We start from the raw sequence: 21,219 nt of genomic DNA, 5'->3' as shown, positions 1-21,219 counted from the left end.
AGATGGGAACAGCAGAGGACCTGACCAGTGTTGATGAAGACTCATCCACACCTAAGAAGAGAGCAGAGACACCAAGACTTAAGAGTAGAGCTCTTTGAAGGGGCTTGAGACACCATATGTACAACAATGCCAAGCAACCAGAGCTTCCAGGGACTAAGCCACTACCCAAAGACTATACATGGACTGACCCTGGACTCTGACCTCATAGGTAGCAATGAATAACCTAGTAAGAGCACCAGTGGAAGGGAAGCCCTGGGTCCTGCTAAGACTGAACCCCAGTGAACTAGATTGTTGGGGGAGGACGGCAAGGGGGGAGGATGGGGAGGGAATACCCACAAAGAAGGGAGGGGAGGGGATGCTTGCCTGGAAACCGGGAAAGGGAATAACACTCGAAATGTATATAAGAAATACTCAAGGGGTTGGGGATTTAGCTCAGTGGTAGAGTGCTTGCCTAGGAAGCGCAAGGCCCTGGGTTCGGTCCCCAGCTCCGAAAAAAAGAACCAAAAAAAAAAAAAGAAATACTCAAGTTAATAAAAAAAAAAAAAAAGAGTAGAGCTCTACCTAGAAGACCACAGTGTACCAGTGTGAACCACACTGGCTCAGTAGGTGATGATGCTTGGCAAGCCTGGGGACCGGCATTCAGTGTTCTTACCTCACGTGACTGTGGAAGGAGGGAATTGATACCACAAAGGTCTGCCCTGACTGTGGCATGCACGTGCACACACACATATCACACATGCACTCAATAATCATGAAAAATAAAATGTAAGGAGTTAGACACAAACATGTTTAAAATACAGGAAAGTAATTTAAATTTTAGGATGTCACCCTCTCTTCTTCCTGTTATTACCAATCTTCCCCTCCTCTTCATCTTCTTAGGTTGTTTATTTTGTTGAAAATATTTTTGTTTATTTTTATTTGCATGAGGGTTTGTACCCTCGTGCATGTTAATGTACCTGGCAGTGCTCAGACAGGGCTGAAGAGGAAGTCGGATCCCCTAGAGATGGAGTTAGAGGCCACTGTGAGCTTCTATGGGGTGCAAACCTGGATGAACAGCCAGTGCTTGTGACTGCCAAACCATCTCTGCACAGTCGTATGTCATCTAAGGTGACCAAGAATTTACCATGTAGCTGAGGGTGAAACTCCAGGTTCTCCTGGCTCTACATCAAGTGTGCTGGGATTGCAGGCATGTGTTGTCTTAGTATGACAATTGTTAATTCAGAGCCAGAGGCCTAAGCCACAAAGAAAATATTGACTAATCTGCTACATTGCAATTAAAAGCTATTCATCAAAATATATCTCCTTCTATCTATATCCATATCCATATCCTGTCCATATCCATATCTATATCCATATCTATATCTATATCTATATCTGACAGTGGAGGTAATTCAGTCAATAAAGGGCTCAATGAACCAGCATGAAGACCTGAGGCAGATCAGCAGAACTCACATAAAAGCAGGTCTTGGTGAGGTGTGCTTGTGTTTTATTTCATAACAACAGCAGGAAGGGGGAGGGAGGAAGAAGACAAGGACGAGGATGGAAGGAGAGAGAAGGGAAAAGAGGTTATAAAGTGTTTAACCACAGAAGGGAAAATGCTGTCTTGGGTGCCTACACAGCCAACCAGAGGGCAGCACAGGCAGGGTGCATGTTAGAGCACTGACATATCAGTTGTGGGAACCTCAAAGACACAATGTTAACTGGTAAAGTCACACAAGACTTAGAAATGAAGGAGGTTACTGGGCATGGTAGAACATGGCTGTAATCCCAGAACTAGGGAGGCAGAGGCAGGAGGATCAAGGGTTGGAAACTAGCTGTCCTGTATAGTGAGACCCTGTGAATGACAAAAAAGGAAGAAGAAAGGATGGAGGAAAAACAAGAGGCAGACAGACGGACAGAGAGGAGGGGAGGGTGGGCGCATCTCTGTGGTAAAGTGCTTGTTCTGTGAGTCAGGCTTTGGGTTTACTTCAGAAAACTGGGGGGAAAATATAACATTGGTCCTGGTATAACAGTGCTGGTGAATTTCTGAGTTTAAGGCCAATTGGTCTATATAGTGAATTCTGGACCAGGCATCCATAGAAAGATTTTATGTGAGAAAAAAAAAAAAGAAGTATAACTTCATTTATATAACAATCAGATACAGAGATGACAGAAATGCTAAACAATACACCCTTGGCAGCCCATGAGCATGTATGTGGCAAAGCCTTAAGCCAAGCAGATATAAGTGTTAGATTCAGGATGTCACCAAGGTGACTGGGAATCAGGGATGTGACGTCAGACAGGGAGATTATCAGTATAGACCACATTCTATTAGTGAATCTGGAGGACACAGTGCATTGGGTATTTCTCATGGAAGGTGTACGTATCTATTTGACAAGCTGTCACATTGTCCTCTAAGTGTCTACGTCTCTACCCTTGAATGAGCGCTGCCCTGGCCTTGGTTGGCGATGCTTCCTTTGCTGTGGTGTAAGTGACCATCGAGTACTCAGCCCTGTATGACACCACCATCCCACCACAAGGCGTGAGGGAGAGGAAAGAATTCCATAGGCAGAGGTAGAGGAGGAGAGGACCCTGAAATGCTGAGTTCTGAATGTGGCATTGTCTTGGAATCCCGAGGTCACTGCAACTGTGGTCACATGCCCAAGACCAAGTCAGCAAGGTCAGCTAGCATCCAGTCAGGAGGCCCTAACTGTTCTCGGTGAGATACAAAAAGAAAAAGAGAAATGGAACATGAAAGGAAGCGGGGGACACAGGCCTGAGGGAATGGGAGGGTGGGGATGCAGGTGGGCATGATAGAGTCATGTTCTACACAAGTGTGAACACACCAAAGAATAAGTAAAGGTACTCTATTATAATTCTATAGGGAATTATTAGGGAGCGGCGTGGCAAAACAAAGATGGCGCCAACAGCCAGCCCCTTCTGAAGGTAAACAACTTTGCGCATGCACAGGCTTGTCCCTCGTCAGGGCAGCTGTATGATCAGGCACCCTCTGGTGGTGAACAATAGTACTGCACATGCACGGGTTTTGCACCTGGTGTCAGTTGGCAGGTAATATGCTAATGAGGGGGCGGTACCATGCTAGTGAGGTGATTCATTCTCCGACAATCCCTGGAGGGTTATTAGCATATTGTTGTGTATATAAGGCGAGCGCTTTTGCCGCTTGAGGTCCCCGTATCAGCAATGAAGGTGTCCTGCAATAAAGGCTGTTGACAAGGATCCGATGGTGTTGCATCTTCCTTGCCGGACGAGGTGGGCGAGACAATTCTATGCAATTAATTTTAATAAATTTATGTAATGTATTAATATTCTCTGTGCATGTGCACCTGCACACCAGAAGAGGGCATCTGAACTCATTAGAGATGGTTGTGAGCCACCGATGTAGTTACTTGGAATTGAACTCAGGACCTCTGGAAGAGCAGCCAGTGTTGTTACCTGCTGAGCCAATTCCCCAGCTGGTATTTATTGGACACATTCTTTTATGTGTTTGACATATGCAAAAAATCTTCTAAAAGTCTCAGAGCATTCTCAAGAACACAGGTTTACTGGTTGTCCTCTGCCACCAGAGGTGATGCATCCAGGGACATGGCCTCCATGTCAACAGACTTCACTGTTACTCTTGACAGGGCCCAATGCTGTGTCACCCACAGCACCTCTGAGGCCTGTTCACCCATAGGACAGCACAGAGCATGCACAGGACCAGGGGCAACTCCAGAAACACCAGGATGCAGAAGTAGAGGCTGCCCAGAAGGGACCTGGAAGGGACATAGTCACAATGAGCTCCCTTCCCAGAAGGCGACACTGCTGCCCTGTGCTATGTGCCTGTGTCCACTCCAGGTCTGTGTCCATAGAGAGCTATGTAGGGACAAGGACAGGACTGCCTGAAAGGCCAGTGTGATTAATCCATAGCCCAAGAAGTTGCCATGAACTCGGGCCTGGCCTGCTTTCTCCAGACCAAACCCATAGGCCTCTAATCTCAGGGCCTCTAACCAGGCAGGCACTGCCTCCCCAACCCACACCCAGATCTCTTCTAACTGGACTTCTCCCACTTTCTCCTGGGTGTCATTCATTCATTCATTCATTCATTCATTCATTCATTCATTTATACATACTATGTAGTACTAGCTGAACCAAGATGTCCTTCAAATCATAGACATCCACCTGCCTTCGCCTCCCAAGTACTGGGTGACTTGTGCTTCCATATCCCCTGCTTATTCATTTTACATAGATACGTGTGTGTGTGTGTGTGTGTGTGTGTGTGTGTGTGTGTGTGTGTGTTCTCAGTGTGTATATATGCAGGTACACATGCATGTGCATAAATACAGAGGTCAGAGGACAACCTCAGTCATTCCTCAAGAGCCACTACTCTGCATTGGTCCTGAGACAGGTGTCACTATGTAGTCCAGGCTAGAATGGAATTCACTGTGTAGTCCAGGCTGGTCCTAAAGTCATAGAGTTTGACCTGCCTCTGCCTCCCAAGTGCTGGGATTAAAGGTGGGAGCCACCACACCTGGCCCATCTGTCTTCTTTCCTGACAGGATCTCTCACTAGCCTGAAGCTCCCCAAGTAGGCTGTGTAGCCAGTGAGTCTCAGGCATCCTTCTGTCTCTACCTCAGCAGCTCTGGTCCTTCAGGTATGAGCCGCCATGGCTGACTTTCCCTGTAGGTGATATGGCTCAAACTCAGATGTACTCAGAGGGGCAGAACCATCTCCCCAGAGCCATTTCTCCAGGCTCTGGATGTGTTTAGGTTGGACCCGCTTGGCAGGAAAGTAACTCCAGTTCAGCGGGTGTAGGTTGATGTCTGTATGCAGGTGAGGGCTGGCACAAGTTAGGTCAAGGCCATGATTGGACAGTAAAAAACTAAAGTGGTGACAAAGCTTTTGTAAGGTGAGAGAGAAGGGGAAGGAGGAGAATCATGATGGAGACGGAGAAGGGTGACTCAGATCTGGGTGACCTTGAATTGCTAAAGTAGCTGGGATGGATTTCTGTAGGCAAATTTATCTTATCTAGGTAGGTGGTTTATAGCCTTATCGATTAGTCAGAGGTAATCGATTATTGGCTTGTGAGTTTATTGTGTGGACGGATTGTGGATTGAGAGTATAACATATAAATCAGATTGATAAATTACACTTTATTGAGTCGAGATTTCACTGGGTTGTTGGGAGTCTGAGCAGGGTCAATGGCAGGGAGCCATGACAGGCCAGCCCATGCTGGACTTCTAGAACCCTGATTTTACCAGAAAGTTATCAGCTAGCAGAGAGCTGCCCTCCAGGTTAGCCTGAGGTTGAGAACACAGGAGAGGCATACAAAAGGGAGATCCATACCCTTCTACCTCTGCTCTCTCAGTATGACCCCTCCTCGACAATCCAAAAAACTCATGGATGTAGGTTCCTCACCGAGGCCGTGGGCTGGGAGCAGTAATTGTGTCTTCTGTGGTCACACTGGGCTGAGTATACACCAGTGAGGATCTGATGGTCTCTGGGACTGTTGTACTGCTCCAAAGGCTTGAACCTGTAATTGCAGCAAAGGATGGGAACATAAGACAATTCCCATGACCTCCACACTGTCTCCTACCCACAGGAAGCTCTGTCACTCTGCTTCACATACGGCTCCCTGGGGCATGTGGACAGCTGTCTGACAGGCTATCAGCCCCATGGCCACACCAATGCCTGGTCAGGGATTCCCTTCCCAGCCCATCTCAGGGTGCACAGTGTCTGGCCTGCACTTGTAAACATGGAGACAGTCTTCTTACAGAGGAGAGTGTAAGTGTCAGGTTCCATCCAACCTCAACCACAGTGTTTGCTTCCTTGTCTGCCATCCTTCTGGGGACAAACAGGGTAGTGGGACTCCTTGTCTGCCTGGCCCACTCATTCTCTGTGTCAGCCAGAAAGGCCACTGGGCATTCTTCTCTGAGGAATGAGCAGATGGAAAGTTCTAGAAAGGCAGGTGATTGCAGGGCCCTGGGGAGAGTGGCCTCTACTGCAGAGAGACAGCTGTGTCAGTGGGATTTGCCTTCCCAGACTTCAGTGTGGATCCATAGAGGAGGTTGCAGGGAAACATAATGGGAAAATCAAAATTGAGAACCAGGAGCTGGGTGTGGTGATGTCTGCTTGCAATCCGAGTGCAGGAGCAGCAGAGACAAGAAAAGCAGGCATTCAAGATGAGTCCTGAGAACACAGTGAGATTGGGGTTTATCTGGATACTCAAGATCCTCTCTCAAATAGCTATGATGATGAAGAAGATGGAGAAGGAGAAGAAGGAGAAAAAGAAGGAGAAAGATGAAGAACAAGAACAAGAACAGGAAGAAGAAGATGTGATGTTAAAAACTGGGCTTATCAGAGGCATTTGACCCCTACTTCAGTCCCTTACCACCCCTGCTCTTAAGGGTTCTAAGTACAAGGGAGGTCCCATAATCTGAGAATGAGCTATAGACATGGAGAATATTGGCCACCAAAGTAGCTGAAAGCCTGTTTTCCATCCTGCAAGGGGAACCTGGAGGAATCCTCTGAGTTTCTTCCAGCCGTAAATTGTTGCTGGGAAATGGAGACAAAGGGGAGCTTGGGGTTGTTTGGGGGGTTTCTTAGGATGCTGAGAAATCTCCCAGAAGTCCCAGAACCAGTGATGGAGCTGGTACCCCAAGAACCTCCATGGAAAGGAAGTGTCCACTCAGTCCCAGGTCAGATCCACCTTTGAGAGACGGGAGCTGATGTGAAGAGGTACTGTTCCCTCATGGAGATTGGGGACAGGATCGTATGAGACCTGGGAGAGAGGACTCCTCTCTTAACAGAACAGGAAGTCACAAGGAGCCATCGATTCAGAGCCTGTCTCTAGCAACATTCACACCTGAAACTGTCCCACAGTGGACACAGAGAATCCCCAACATAGGCTAATGAGATGGTTCACTGGGTGAAGGCCCTTGCTTGCCAAGCTTGATGAATGAGTTTGACCCACAAGGTGGAAATAGAGAACTAACACCCAGAAGTTCTCCTTTGACTCACACACCATGGACCAGCTCCTATACACAGACAAATAAACAATATATAAAAAAGCAAACAAATAAATAAAATAATAAAATGTCCTGTAGAACACAGGTTCCCCATTGTGTCTGTGTGTGCATGCACACACATGTAATGGTATACACACTCACTGTCACTTGTACCAAACATGTTCTCACAGAAGCATATGTAGACACACACTCCCTATCCTGGATCACTCATGCTCCGAGTTCATCACGCTAAGGATCATGGCTTCCTTCTTCCATGAGGGAATGACAGGCCTGGACTCAGGCTGCCCTGGCATGATGGAGGCTTACCTGGGACCACAGACAATTCAACCTTGAAGAACTTATCAATCCCCAAGGGGCGATCAGTAAATGGTATATCCACCGCACACATGTAGGTGCCTGCATCCTCCAGGGTGAGGCTCTGCAAAGTCACTGTGAAGGTGAGGTTGTCTGGATCGTCCCTGATGGACACTCGGCCATCCCTAGATTCTTCTGAGCCTCCAGTCTTGACAATATCTTCACAATGTAGAGTAAGTGACCCTCTGCACCAGTATTTCTTATTCATCTTGAGTCTTTCCGCATACTGACAAGTCACGCTCAGGGACTCCCCCACAGTACCTGTCACACTGCTGGGGCCATGCAGAGGGACACAGCCTGGAAAACACAAATCTCCATTCTGCATCTCATTGCTGGATGAGGAGGACGGCCACCCTTGAGGCAGGTCTTAGAAAACCCTCAGGACTTGAGTCAACAGTGAGAAAGGAGAGAGGCTTTGTCAGAGCAGGAGTCAGCACTGAGGTTACAGAGAGATTGTAAGACAAGTAGAGATTATGTGGTTATGGCAGTGACCCTCTCTCTGGGTCCTGATTCTGTCTCACCCTCCTGCCTTTTCTCTAGGTCAGGCTGCCTGTGCTTGCTGCTCCTTTCACCTCTCGTGGCCCTGTCAGATTTACAATAGGAGCTTCCATATTCAACGATGGACCTGACACACCTGCCCCCATGCTCACCTGGGACCTGAGAGAGGAGCAGAGCTGAAGGCAGCCACAAACCTATTCCTCTGCGGATCATTTCTTCAGCTCATTTGTCACCTGCACCCATATCAGAGCCTAGAGGGACAAAGGAGCAGTCTCCTTCTACACAGTAGAATGTCCTCTTGCCTAGTTCTCCTTTTTCTCCTCAGCTTCCTGGTTCCTTGCTTCCGTGTGAGGCTCTAGATGAAAGTTATAGGGAGGGCTCTAGTCCTCAGAGTCTGTGGTTCCTAGCACGCCCAGCAAGTAGGGACACCCATGGCTGTGGTTTGAGGATGTCCTCTGTCCCTGAGGGCTTCTACCTACTGCCCAAGAGGCCTGGCGAACATTTCCTTTTTCAGTCAGGTGGCCCACCCTCTCTGACAAGCCACTTGCTGACTGGATTTGAAAGCTGCCCTTCTCTTGCTCTAGCTCTGTGATTACAGAGGAACCACCTCCTTTCAATATTCAGATTATAGGGTGCTCTTAGTTTATGAGGTCTTTAGCACTATTTCCAGGTTCACACTGCTGGTCAAGCTCATGCTACGACCTGATCCCTCAGAGTTTATCTGGGTGTCTGAGTCCCCACAAAGGGTACGGACCTGCAGGTCACAGCTTTCTCCTCTCCCATCATTTCTTCCTTCTTATTCTGTTTGGTTTGTTGTTTGTCTGTGGCAGCATCTCTAGCCCAGGCTAGACTCTATTTAGCTAAGGATGTCCTTGAACTCATCTTCCTTCCCCCACATCCTGAGTCCAGAAATTTTAGGTGTGTGTCACCACAGCCCGATCATGGTGTGCTCAAGATGGAGCCTAAGGCTTCACACATGCTAGGCAGGCAGAGTGCCAACTAAGACACATCTTTGGCCCTGATGATTTGTGAAAGAATCTCACTGCCACCCAAGCTGGGCTGCAATGCACCTTTTAGCTCAAGCTAACCTTGAACTCACAGAAATCTCCCTTCTCTTCAGTACCAGAAGTAGATGGGAGCTACTGTGCATGACAGCTCACTCTTCCTGTGTCTCCTGGCCTCATGTCTAGACATGGACATGATTTCAGGTAGGTGTTGTGTGGAAGAATGGAAGGATGACCTCAGATGTCTACTTTCTGATGACTAAGTTTCCCAGTTCTGGCCGTCTACTTCTCTCTTGTTGGGGAAGAAGGAACAAGAGTGAGTACTGAAGCCCACTCACCCACCTGACCACACAGGCACCTATACCCCTCTGATCTATAGAAATATGTGCAGGCTGTGGTGACATTTGTGGGGGACATTTACACTTACAGGGCCCTGGGTTGGGATTCTACTCTGTGTATCCACTCTTATCCCACTCACTTCTAGTCCCTATCAACACAGAATGCATATGTTCTCCTATTAACACAGAATGCAAATTCATCATGATGCCCTGGAGCCTCAAAGCAGATGGGCATTGGGCTGAAGGCTCCCTTTCTACCAGCAGGTGAGATCTAGCTCTAGGAAACACAAGGCTGAACAAAAGGACCAAATGGATTGTTCTGGACTTGTAATTGTTTTCATATTTGAACCAGGTCAAAATGTCATGGGCCTGGATAGAGTGTGTCAGGGCCTAAAGAGGAAGAAGCATCAGTCATAACTAACCCCAACTTCTCCTTGCTTCCCCCAGAAGAGGCATCCTCTGTTCGAGTGTATCTCTGTCTGAGGAAAGGAACAGTCCGACATTGGGAGAATTCTCAATACTGATCTGAACCGAGGGGCACAAGGGCACTACATCCCCTGGCTCAACAGTGTCTAATGGAGATCAGAGAATGTGGGGTTCAGACACAGGTCTGTCTTATAGATGACCTCTGGGACTTCCTCAGAACAGGACTTGACTCATAGCAGAGCACATGACTCATAACTAACTCAGCCGAGAGATCAGTCCGTACCCTCTGGTCCAGACTTGAAGGACGTGAGAATGGAGAGTCACTTTCCAGACAGTGTCACAGAACCTTCTCCAGGTACCACATCAACATACCCGACACAGCACAATGCCACAGTCCCTTTGGACGAACACATCAGTAAGGACAAGGGACTCGGAATTATTGGTGATGGTCGGTAGTTGTGCTCCCATTGTACCTCATGCTCATGTTAGGTCACTCTGCCAGGAGCTGTCCTGGTCAGATAAGCTCTGGGAAGACAAGAAACATGCATTAAAAGTTATATAAGTCACCCAGAGTCCAGGAGTCAAAACCAGTTGTCAACCCAGTCCTGTCCTGCACTCGCCTGCCTCTTCTTTTTTGCTTTCAACATGACCGATACCGCTGTGTTCTTCGCCAAGGTCTTCTTGGCTGGTGGAGTGGCTGCAGCCATCTTCAAGTTGGTGGTAGCACCCATCGAGCGGGTCAAGCTGCTGCTGCAGGTGCAGCACGCCAGCAAGCAAATCACGGCAGATAAGCAATACAAGGGCATCATGGACTGTGTGGTTTGTATCCTCAAGGAACAGGGAGTCCTGTCCTGGCATGGTAACCTGGCCAATGTCATCAGATACTTCCCCACCCAGGCTCTCAACTATGTCTTCAAAGATAAATACAAGCAGATCTTTTTGGGTGGTGTGGACAAGAAGACCCAGTTTTGGTGGTACTTTGCAGGGAACCTGGCATCAGGTGGTGCTGCTGGGGCCACATCCTTATGCTTTGTGTACCCTCTTGATTTTGCCTGTACTCGTATAGCAGCTGATGTGAGCAAAGCTGGAGCTGAAAGGGACTTCAAAGGCCTTGGTGACTACCTGGTTACGATCTACAAATCTGATGGGATTAAGGGCCTGTACCACGGCTTTAATGTGTCAGTACAGGGTATTATCATCTACCGAGCTGCCTACTTCGGTATCTATGACACCTCAAAGGGAATGCTCCTAGATCCCAAGAATACTCACATCTTCATCAGCTGGATGATTGCAGTCTGTCACTGCTGTTGCTGGCCTGACTTCCTATCCTTTTGACATGGTTCCTCGTTGTATGATGATGCAGTCTGGATGTAAGGGAACTGATATCGTGCATACAGGCACGCTTGACTGCTGGCGGAAGATCGCTCGAGACGAAGGAAGCAAGGCCTTTTTCAAGGGTGCATGGTCCAACGTTCTCAGAGGCATGGGTGGTGCCTTTGTGCTTGTCTTGTATGATGAGATCAAGAAGGACACATAAGTTTGTCCTAGGTGTTCTCCCCGAGAACAGGCATGTTGTATAACAGACCATATTCTTGAGCATTCTGGACAGATTCTCTGGGCTTGTCTGTTTTATCAATGGCAACTATTTACCAGTTGAAAAGTGGGAAGCAATAATATTCATCTGACCAGTTTTCTCTTATGGCCATTTCCATAATGGCAATAATGATGGGACTCAATTATATTTTTTATTTCAGCCACTCCTAATAATGAAAAATCGAAGAAATAAAAATATACAAAAAAGTTATATAAAGTCAGTAAGAGATTTATAAACACAGCATTATAACAGAAAGTCCTATTGCATCAGGGCTACTTTTTATGTCCCACAATGCCATCTAGAACCCCAAGACCCCTGTGGTGACTTGGAATTCCATGGATTTCCATGGGTGTGGGGAGATGGCTCAGTAGGTAAGGTGCTTGCAGTGCAAAGTGATGACTTGGGTTCAGATCCCCAGAAGTCACAGAAAGCTGAATGCTCCCACTCATCTGTAATCTCTGCCCTACTGGGTGAGACGGGACGCAGAGATGGAGGATTCGGGGAAGCTTCTGAAACATTTAACCTGATGCCTGCAGTAGAGAACGAGAGGCCCAGTTTCAAATAAGGTGAGAGGTGAGGAGGGGCATTGAAGGCTTCTCTCGGTGTGTCCATGCCATGCACATGTCTCATGGCACATGTGTGCTCCCAGGAGGGTTCTCTTTGCCCCCTCAAACACACAAAGATGAAACATGACAGAAGAACAGAAAGAAGAAAACAGAACAGGACAACAACAAAAATCCCCAAACCCTTCATGGCAAGAAGGTGAACACTCAGGTCCAGGCCTGGGAAGTCCTTCATGGAAGGAAGCAGATGCTCTTAGTCCTCTCAAAGAGGATGGCAAGAGGTCCCAGCAGGACTCAGGCCCCTCTAGAGAGGACATGGCCTTCATCAGGACATAGAGGGATAAGGCGCTCAGGCCTGGATTCTACCCCTTGGCTAGAAGTGTCTGGTCCTGGCACAGTCGGGATAGCACTCACAGCTCCTGAAGGACAGAGTTGTCTCTGTTCATCTGCACAAACCTTCACATTCAGACACACACTGCACAACACACACTGGTCATTGCCATTGGCTGCCCCTGTATTCTTGTTAGGCTGGTTTATTTCATGTCTTTGTCCAGGGCTGTGAAGGACAGTCCCATGTTTTGACAGTTCTGTGTCTGCTGGAATCACGGACTCATGATGGGACAGACAGGACAATCGGGAAGGCGGGATTGTACAGAGGTCTTTTTGGTCTCTTCTAAGTCCATTTTAATGAATGCCACAGCACTTGTGCCTGTGTCATCTGGAGTGAAATCTGCCTGAGTTTCCTGTGAATGAGAGGTTTTTGAGACAATCCTGACGTATGCTTGGCCAGGGTCCTCTTCCTACCTTGGCATGTGTTAAACCTCCAGGGACCTCCCAAGATGGCAAACACAGCAGAATTGGTCATGTCTTGTGTTCCTCTTCATACTGACACTATGTGCTCAGGAATTGCCATGGGGTCTTACATAAGACCAGGACAGAGCAGGAGGAAGGACCCTGCAGTCCAGGAGTCCCCAGTTCTAGCCTCACAGGAGGGCCAGGCTTGAAGAGGCTCCTTGGAGTCAGGAACTAAAGAAACCCGTGTGTTACAGAAGGCTGAGCAGGGACACTGCCTTTGTCAGACCCAGGACTTGAGCCTGAGGGGTAAGTGAGTGAGGGGACAGGGAGCGAGGTGTCCATGGAAACAGGGGACCTGGGGCTGGGTGACTAAATGCAGTATATGTGATTTGTGTATCTTCATGTATGTGTGTCTTTGGGTGAGGTGTGTACCTAAGTTTGTGTGTGTGTGTGTGTGTGTGTGTGTGTGTGTGTGTGTGTGTGACCAAGACATAATGTTGTTACAGCCAGGACTGCCACTTCCACCCTTATTATTGAACCCTGACTGTGTCTCTGAAGCATAACGATGGCTGACGTATTTCATGTGGCATGTACAGCTGTGTATAGTGTGGAGTTCATAATTACATCTGATGTGTACAGTATATATGTATTATGTCTGTAGCATGTACAGTATGTATCCTATGTTAGGTATATGAGATATGGTATACATACAAATGATGCATATAGTATGTATGTATCACATGTGGTATGTTCACTATGCAGCACTTGCCTGTGTTACATGTATGCTGTGTGGTTCATACACATGTGTGGCATATTTAGCACATGTGAGGAGTATTCACATGTATATGGTAGTGCACACACATGCCAATGACTACACTTGATCCTGAAAGGTTAGAATTGTAATGATATATTTGCATGGGGAGCCGTGCCTATTTGTGTATCTATAAGCCAGTGTAGGCCAGCCTGCTCCAAGTGAGTTCTGGGAGGGTGGGCTCCAGGGACCTTAGGTCTGGGAATCTCTCTCTTTCTTGTTAGGGTGCAGGACTGGATTGAGAGTTGCTCCATATGCCTCTCTTGGAAGGCGGAGAGGAGTGGGAAGGTGGGGAGACAGGGGTGCTGATGTTCCCAGAAATGCGCCAGAGACTGTAAAAATTAGCAACTTATTTCTGTGTCACCAGTGTCTGCTGAGGTACATACTCCACAAAGTCAGGGTTCCAGGCTTCTGCTGTCTTCCTGTTCTGTGCACTCCCAAGAGCTGACTTTTCCTGCACATCTAAGACAGTCATTACTGCAAGAGTGAGAGAGGGGAGTAGGAAGTTGCCGACAAGAGCTCTCCCCAGGGGTGGGGCCACTTCACACTCACCCACCCCTGTCAGGCCACAGAAACAAACAGAACCCCAGAAACACGTGCAGTTGCTATGGGGAAAAGAGGAAACCCAGAAGACAATGGTCTTCTGGAGTCTCTTACCAAGCTCTGCCCTGAGATGAGAAGCAAGAAATCCAAAAAGAGGAACAGCCCTCAGTTACCAGAAGTTTCTACACGTATCCAGTGCTGATTGCTGCAACTCCACAGGGACAGATGCATCTGGGAGGTGCCTAGTAGGACTTCTCTGGTCATGGGGCACCTCCTTGTGTCTCTCAGGGTCTTCTGTTGCCATCAGGGCCTCTCTCAGGAGCAGGATGGAGGAAGGTCCCTCTTAGAGAGAGGAGGGAGTGCAGAGAGCAGATGCCTACTCTGGGCTGAATGGAGGACGGGGTAAAGGGAAGGAAGGAAGGGAACACCAGCCCTCATCCCTCTCTGCTTTCTACCGTGGAGGCAGTGTGGGCAGACACCTCACAGCCCCCTTCCTGCCTTTCCAGCACAGTGGACTGAATCCCTTCTAACCATGAGCTTTATTACCATGAGGTTTATTTTGATAAACCTCTCCCTCCTTAAGCGGCCTTTGTCTTGATATTAATCAGAGTGATGAGAAAAAAAGCTGACCGGCAGTCTCTGGAAAGAGGAAGGAAAGCTGGGATTGCTGGTTCACGATTTTACAAAACACTGTGGAGGCAGAGGCAAATCTCTGTGAGTTTGAGGCCAGCCTGGTCTAGACTGCAAGTTATGAAAGATACCCTATGTTGAAAAGAAAAAAAAAAACAAAATAAACAACAACAACAAAAACAAAAAGGAAGAGAAAAGAAAATAATAAGCAGACACACAGGTTGTCAGTGGGCTGACAGGTTATAGTGCACCTGTAACTTTGTCAACTAAGTACAAACTAGAGAACCATGGAAGAACCTTCATTGAGCATTTTCTTCTATCAGGTTGACATGGTGGGCACGTTCGTAAGAACCATTTCCTGATTGTGAATTGATGGAAGGCTGTGATGCCATCCCTGGACAGGTGGTCCTGGCTTCTATAAGAAAGCAGGCTGAACAAACCAGGGAGAGCAAGTCAGTGAGCAGCGCCCCTCCATGGCCTCTGCTTCAGTTCCTGCCCCCAGGTTCCTGCTGAGCTCCTGAGCACTTCCTTCCAAATGGACTGTGCCATAGAAGCATCAGCCAAATAAAACCTCTCCTCCCAGCACGTTGGCTTTGGTCAGGGGTTTATCCCAGCAACAAAATTAGACTAGGACAGCCAGACAGATGGGTGCATGGACCAGACAGGCAGGCAGACAGACATTCAGACAGATCAGCTTGTCTCAAACTTAGACTCAAACACTGGCTTATCACTGTTTGTGACCCACCCAGCCTCTTGACCTCATGATCCAGCCTCAGCCTGTATCTCGGTCCCCCTCCCCCACATCCTCTTCACTGCTCACTGTGTTTAGCCTCAAAAATGCAAGCACCAACTTCTCATTGCATGCTCTGTTTAAAATTAATTTTTTTTTTACTTTTTTTTTTATTAACTTGAGTATTTCTTATGTACATTTTGAAAAGTGTTATTCCCTTTCCGGTTTCGGGCAAACATCCTTCCCTCCCCCTTCCTTATGGGTGTTCCTCCCCACCCTCCCCCATTGCCGCCCTCCCCGACAGTCTAGTTCACTGGGGGTTCAGTCAGCAGGACCCAGGGCTTCCCCTTCCACTGGTTCTCTTACTAGGATATTCATTGCTACCTACGAGGTCAGAGTCCAGGGTCAGTCCATGTATAGTCTTTAGGTAGTGGCTTAGTCCCTGGAAGCTCTGGTTGCTTGGCATTGTTGTACATATGGGGTCTCAAGCCCCTTCAAGCTCTTCCAGTTCATTCTCTGATTCCTTCAACGGGGGTCCCGTTCTCAGTTCAGTGGTTTGCTGCTGGCATTCGCCTCTGTATTTGCTGTATTCTGGCTGTGTCTCTCAGGATCGATCTACATCCGGCTCCTGTCCGTCTGCACTTCTTTGCTTCATCCATCTTGTCTAATTGGGTGGCTCTATATGTATGGGCCACATGTGGGGCAGGCTCTGAATGGGTGTTCCTTCAGTCTTTGTTTTAATCTTTGCCTCTCTCTTCCCTGCCAAGGGTATTCTTGTTCCCCTTTTAAAGAAGGAGTGAAGCCTTCACATTTTGATCATCCGTCTTGAGTTTCATTTGTTCTAGGCAACTAGGGTAATTCAAGCATTTGGGCTAATAGCCACTTATCAGTGAGTGCATACCATGTATGTCTTTCTGTGATTGGGTTAGCTCACTCAGGATGATATTTTCCAGGTCCAACCATTTGCCTACGAATTTCATAAAGTCGTTGTTTTGATAGCTGAGTAATATTCCATTGTGTAGATGTACCCACATTTTCTGTATCCATTCCTCTGTTGAAGGGCATCTGGGTTCTTTCCAGCTTCTGGCTATTATAAATAAGGCTGCATGAACATAGTGGAGCACGTGTCTTTTTTATATGTTGGGGCATCTTTTGGGTATATGCCCAAGAGAGGTATAGCTGGATCCTCAGGCAGTTCAATGTCCAATTTTCTGAGAAACCTCCAGACTGATTTCCAGAATGGTTGTACCAGTCTGCAACCCCACCAACAATGGAGGAGTGTTCCTCTTTCTCCATCCTCGCCAGCATTTGCTGTCACCTGAGTTTTTGATCTTAGCCATTCTCACTGGTGTGAGGTGAAATCTCAGGGTTGTTTTGATTTGCATTTCCTGATGACTAAAGATGTTGAACATTTCTTTAGGTGTTTCTCAGCCATTCGGCATTCCTCAGCTGTGAATTCTTTGTTTAGCTCTGAACCCCATTTTTAATAGGGTTATTTGTCTCCCTGCGGTCTAACTTTTTGTGTTCTTTGTATATTTTGGATATAAGGCCTCTATCTGTTGTAGGATTGGTAAAGATCTTTTCCCAATCTGTTGGTTGCCGTTTTGTCCTGACCACAGTGTCCTTTGCCTTACAGAAGCTTTGTAGTTTTATGAGATCCCATTTGTCGATTCTTGATCTTAGAGCATAAGCCATTGGTGTTTTGTTCAGGAAATTTTTTCCAGTGCCCATGTGTTCCAGATGCTTCCCTAGTTTTTCTTTTATTAGTTTGAGTGTGTCTGGTTTGATGTGGAGGTCCTTGATCCACTTGGACTTAAGCTTTGTACAGGGTGATAAGCATGGATCGATCTGCATTCTTCTACATGTTGACCTCCAGTTGAACCAGCACCATTTGCTGAAAATGCTATCTTTTTTCCATTGGATGGTTTGGGCTCCTTTGTCAAAAATCAAGTGACCATAGGTGTGTGGGTTCATTTCTGGGTCTTCAATTCTATTCCATTGGTCTATCTGTCTGTCTCTGTACCAATACCATGCAGTTTTTATCACTATTGCTCTGTAATACTGCTTGAGTTCAGGGATAGCGATTCCCCCTGAAGTCCTTTTATTGTTGAGGATAGTTTTAGCTATCCTGGGTTTTTTGTTATTCCAGATGAATTTGCAAATTGTTCTGTCTAACTCTTTGAAGAATTGGATTGGTATTTTTGATGGGGATTGCATTGAATCTGTAGATCGCTTTTGGTAAAATGGCCATTTTTACTATATTAATCCTGCCAATCCATGAGCATGGGAGATCTTTCCATCTTCTGAGGTCTTCTTCAATTTCTTTCTTCAGAGTCTTGAAGTTCTTATTGTACAGATCTTTTACTTGCTTGGTTAAAGTCACACCGAGGTACTTTATATTATTTGGGTCTATTATGAAGGGTGTCGTTTCCCTAATTTCTTTCTCGGCTTGTTTCTCTTTTTGTGTAGAGGAAGGCTACTGATTTATTTGAGTTAATTTTATACCCAGCCACTTTGCTGAAGTTGTTTATCAGCTTTAGTAGTTCTCTGGTGGAACTTTTGGGATCACTTAAATATTAAAATTAATTTTTAATTTAATTTTAGATTTAGTTTTTCGAGACAGAGTGTGGGGCAGTGGTCGGTACCACCGGACAGAAGAACTGGTAAAGCTGTAGCAAGTTCAGAACCCCAATAAATCTCATAATTGAGAACAGCGGGGCTTCCAACTAACTCCCAACCAGTTTCCTGTCCTGGAGCATGTGACCATGACACCCCACTAAGAGGACCTCAACAACCAGTCAGGTAGGATAAAAACTTAGAGGTTTCCATGATCACGAGGTATAGACCCAGAGTATTTAGCCAATGAGATTCCCTTTCTGGGCATCCCTTCCTGCAAAAGGTGTTTAATCCTTGTTGACCCCGAGTAAGTCGTACGCATCCACTTTTACCAGGAATAAAACCGTTTAGATAAGCAAAGACCGTCTTCTTTATCAGAGCCTCCTGAGGTGGGAGCTCTTCACCATATGGAGTCCGAGTGGAGAGGCCTTCATCATACAGAGCCCCGCCAAAGTCTTTCCTAGAAGCCCCTCCATACTCCTGGCATTCACTCAGAATGAAGCAGAATCCCAACACCCCACATCCCAGGCTTAGTGCGGAATCGGGGATAGGGGGGTCAGACCCCCATTGCCAACTCCTTTTGGTTCCCTGCCACCTGGGTACACAGAAGAATGGGAAACCCTGTTCTCAACTCCTACTTTGGTTCCCAGTAGCATCGGGGTACGCAAGAGTTTGAGAACCACAGAATTTATCCCAGCTCTCTTTCGTTTCTCTCTCTGAGAAACAGGGGCTGGGTCCCCTATCCTAGACTATTTTTCGTTTCCTCTTCCTCAAGTGGTATGTAGGCAGCCCGGCACCCCAATGGTGAGGAAAAAAACGCAGCCTATGAACCCCCTGGCGTTTCGCCTCCCTTCTGTGTTCCCATACCCCAGCAGCGAGGCGGAAATGCAGACCAACAGCAGAAGTCTTACTATGTAGCTCTGACTACCTTGGAACTTGGTCTGTAGACCAACCAGGCTGACCTCAGACTCACAGAGATCAGCCTGCCTTTGCCTGCTGGTGCTGGGCTTAACGGCGTGTACCTCCACCTCCCCTGCCTGGCTTGCTTCGTGGATGTTAAGTAGATTGTTCTGCTGCTATTCTACAGCGCCTTTTTTTCCTTGAAGGTCCCAAATGAGGAGCCATGTTCCCAGAGATGACTTCCTCCATCACCCTTCCCCTGATTGGGGTCCTCCATTGAGCCTATTACAATTTGGTAATATCTTATGTCCTTCTGACTGAACATAAGCTTCATTGGGGCAGACATTCTACCCCATGTTTATACCAGGGCTTGGCACTCAGTAGATTCTTAATAAATATTTGTTGACATAAGTAGAGACTTCACATAATTCCATGTGGGCTTGGAGAGAGTGGTTAATCCGTTCATCATGCCTCTTTCATTATCAACTCATGTGACCAATTTGGATATTTGATGGAGAGTATCTACTCCATCGGGACCATCCCAAGGTCTGGAGAACGGTCTTCCTTGTTAAGTCGTTGTTCTTCCAGAGGACCACGGTTCAATTCCCTGCACCCACATAAGGTCTCACAACCATCTGTGGCTCCAGTTTCAGAGGCTGATGCCTTCACCTTGGCTCTGTGAGACACTAGGCATGCACATGCTACACAGACATGCATGCAGACAAAAGACCCGTACACATAAAATAAGGAAATAAAAATTATAGGAGGAAAAAAAAGAGAACGGGTTCTGTTCTTACAGAGGACCTGACTTCATTTCTTAGTGTCCACCCCAGGTGGCTTAACCTGGAATCTGCACCCTTTTATTTTTAATACCATGGGTGCTTGTACACTCATGCACATATGCACACATTGATACACACAACTTTAAGATGATGATGATGATGATGATGATGATGATGATGATGATGAAGAAGATGATGATAATGGTGATGATGATGATGGTGATGGTGATGATGGTGATGATGATGATGATGATGATGATGATGAATCTTTTTGTAAAATCGTGCCAGGAACTGGAGAGAGGGTGCAGCAGTTGAGGACCCTGATGCTCTTCTGCAGAACCAGGTTTGATTCCCAACATTTGTATAGCAGCTCACAAGCATCTGCAACTCCTATTCTATGGCTTCTTCTGGCCTCTGAGAGAACCAGGCTCAGACCTAGTACACAGTTTGGCAGCAGAGCACCCATATATACAAAATAAAACATTCTAATTACAAAAATAAGCTCATCCCATGGTCATCTGGGAGTCTCATGGCGGCAGACTCAGGCATCCAGCGATGCTCAGGTCCAAATTAGCTACAGAATCTCTGTTTCAGTCCTTCCCTTCCCCCTCCAAAATCCCAGCTTCCTTCTGTCCTTCCCCCTCCAAAATCTCAGCTTCCGTTCTTCCCTCGCCCGTACAATTGGCACCAACTCTTCATTGGCATCTTTCTGAGCCCTGACCCAATTTATCTTAAGGCTCAAAATTGGGAAGAAGCTGAAGGATGAAACAGAAGGTAGACGGAGGGTCTAGAAGGATAAGTCAGTGGGATGACTCCTTGAGTAGACAGAAGCCTTCTCTTCTACCCCTGGAACCCAAGTAAGGGTTTAAGGAATGGACCAACTTTATAAAATTGTTCTCTGACTTCCACACCTGGGCCATGGCATGTGCACACACACATCTGTGGTGTATGTGCACGCCATTACACAGAGGTAATCTTTTTTTAAGGACAAGGCTCTGAGGAGAGTCAGATGGGAGGTAGACTATCTTTGCTGAGTCTGGAGTTACTGCTCTTTGTAGGTGGAAGAGTGGTAAGATTAGATCCGGTGGCTGCCACTAGTTCTTCTCCTTTTCAGCCTCCAGGGTAGTGGGACTGTGGCCCTGGAGATCTGAAGGCATGAGGCTTGGGTGCTGGTCGGAGAAACTCTATTCTAGATTGCAGCCAGAAGACACAAGCCCAGGGTGGTTGTGAGGGTGGTGAAGAGGACTTGTCTCATGGGAAATCCCCTCAAGTATTCAGAATGATGGTGGGGTTGAGTTTTGGGGGGTTCTTACCAAGATATGAATGCAGACCATGGTAGGGGAATTTGTGCATATTATGGTGTCTGTGCTAAATTTGTTATGTTGGAGCTTTGGATGGTGTCCTCATAGAATGGATGACAACAGAGCAGGCCCATCAAACAGCTGTGTAGAGGACAGAACCAAGCTTGTACAGATGTGGGACAGAGGAGCCATGCTGGACTTGGGCCCATAGACTTCAGCTACCATTCTCTATGTGGCACGGGCCAACTTGCTTCTGTGTGCCCCTGGTGTTGGACGTAAAGGAGATGGGTTCATGAACTGTGTTCTTTCCTGTTTGGTGTGAGAGCAGGG

The 21,219-nt window shown here is 47.1% G+C and overlaps 1 protein-coding gene and 1 pseudogene across 2 annotated transcripts; one reads left to right on the top strand and one right to left on the bottom strand.

The window, feature by feature from the left end:
- Positions 1–3,522: 3,522 nt before the first annotated feature.
- Positions 3,523–8,125, bottom strand: LOC116909454 (CMRF-35-like molecule 4). Of its 2 annotated transcripts, none has more exons than XM_032913036.1 (4): positions 8,009–8,125; positions 7,311–7,655; positions 5,395–5,509; positions 3,523–3,752 (listed from the first exon to the last, which is right to left on the bottom strand). In XM_032913036.1, exons 1-4 carry the CDS (start codon positions 8,067–8,069, stop codon positions 3,638–3,640), a joined length of 636 nt encoding a protein of 211 aa, XP_032768927.1. In that variant the 5' UTR covers positions 8,070–8,125; the 3' UTR covers positions 3,523–3,637. The 2 variants fall into 2 exon arrangements, with proteins under 2 accessions (XP_032768927.1, XP_032768926.1); XM_032913035.1 differs by having other exon boundaries at positions 5,395–5,518; positions 7,302–7,655; positions 8,009–8,069.
- Positions 8,126–10,269: 2,144 nt separating this feature from the next.
- Positions 10,270–11,328, top strand: LOC116909625 (annotated as a pseudogene).
- The last annotated feature ends 9,891 nt before the right edge of the window (positions 11,329–21,219 follow it).

Source organism: Rattus rattus, chromosome 9 (assembly GCF_011064425.1).
Source record: "Rattus rattus isolate New Zealand chromosome 9, Rrattus_CSIRO_v1, whole genome shotgun sequence".
Taxonomy (NCBI): Eukaryota; Metazoa; Chordata; class Mammalia; order Rodentia; family Muridae; genus Rattus; species Rattus rattus.
The sequence above is the reverse complement of the archived record's forward strand: the minus strand, read 5'-3'. Positions and strand labels throughout refer to the sequence as shown.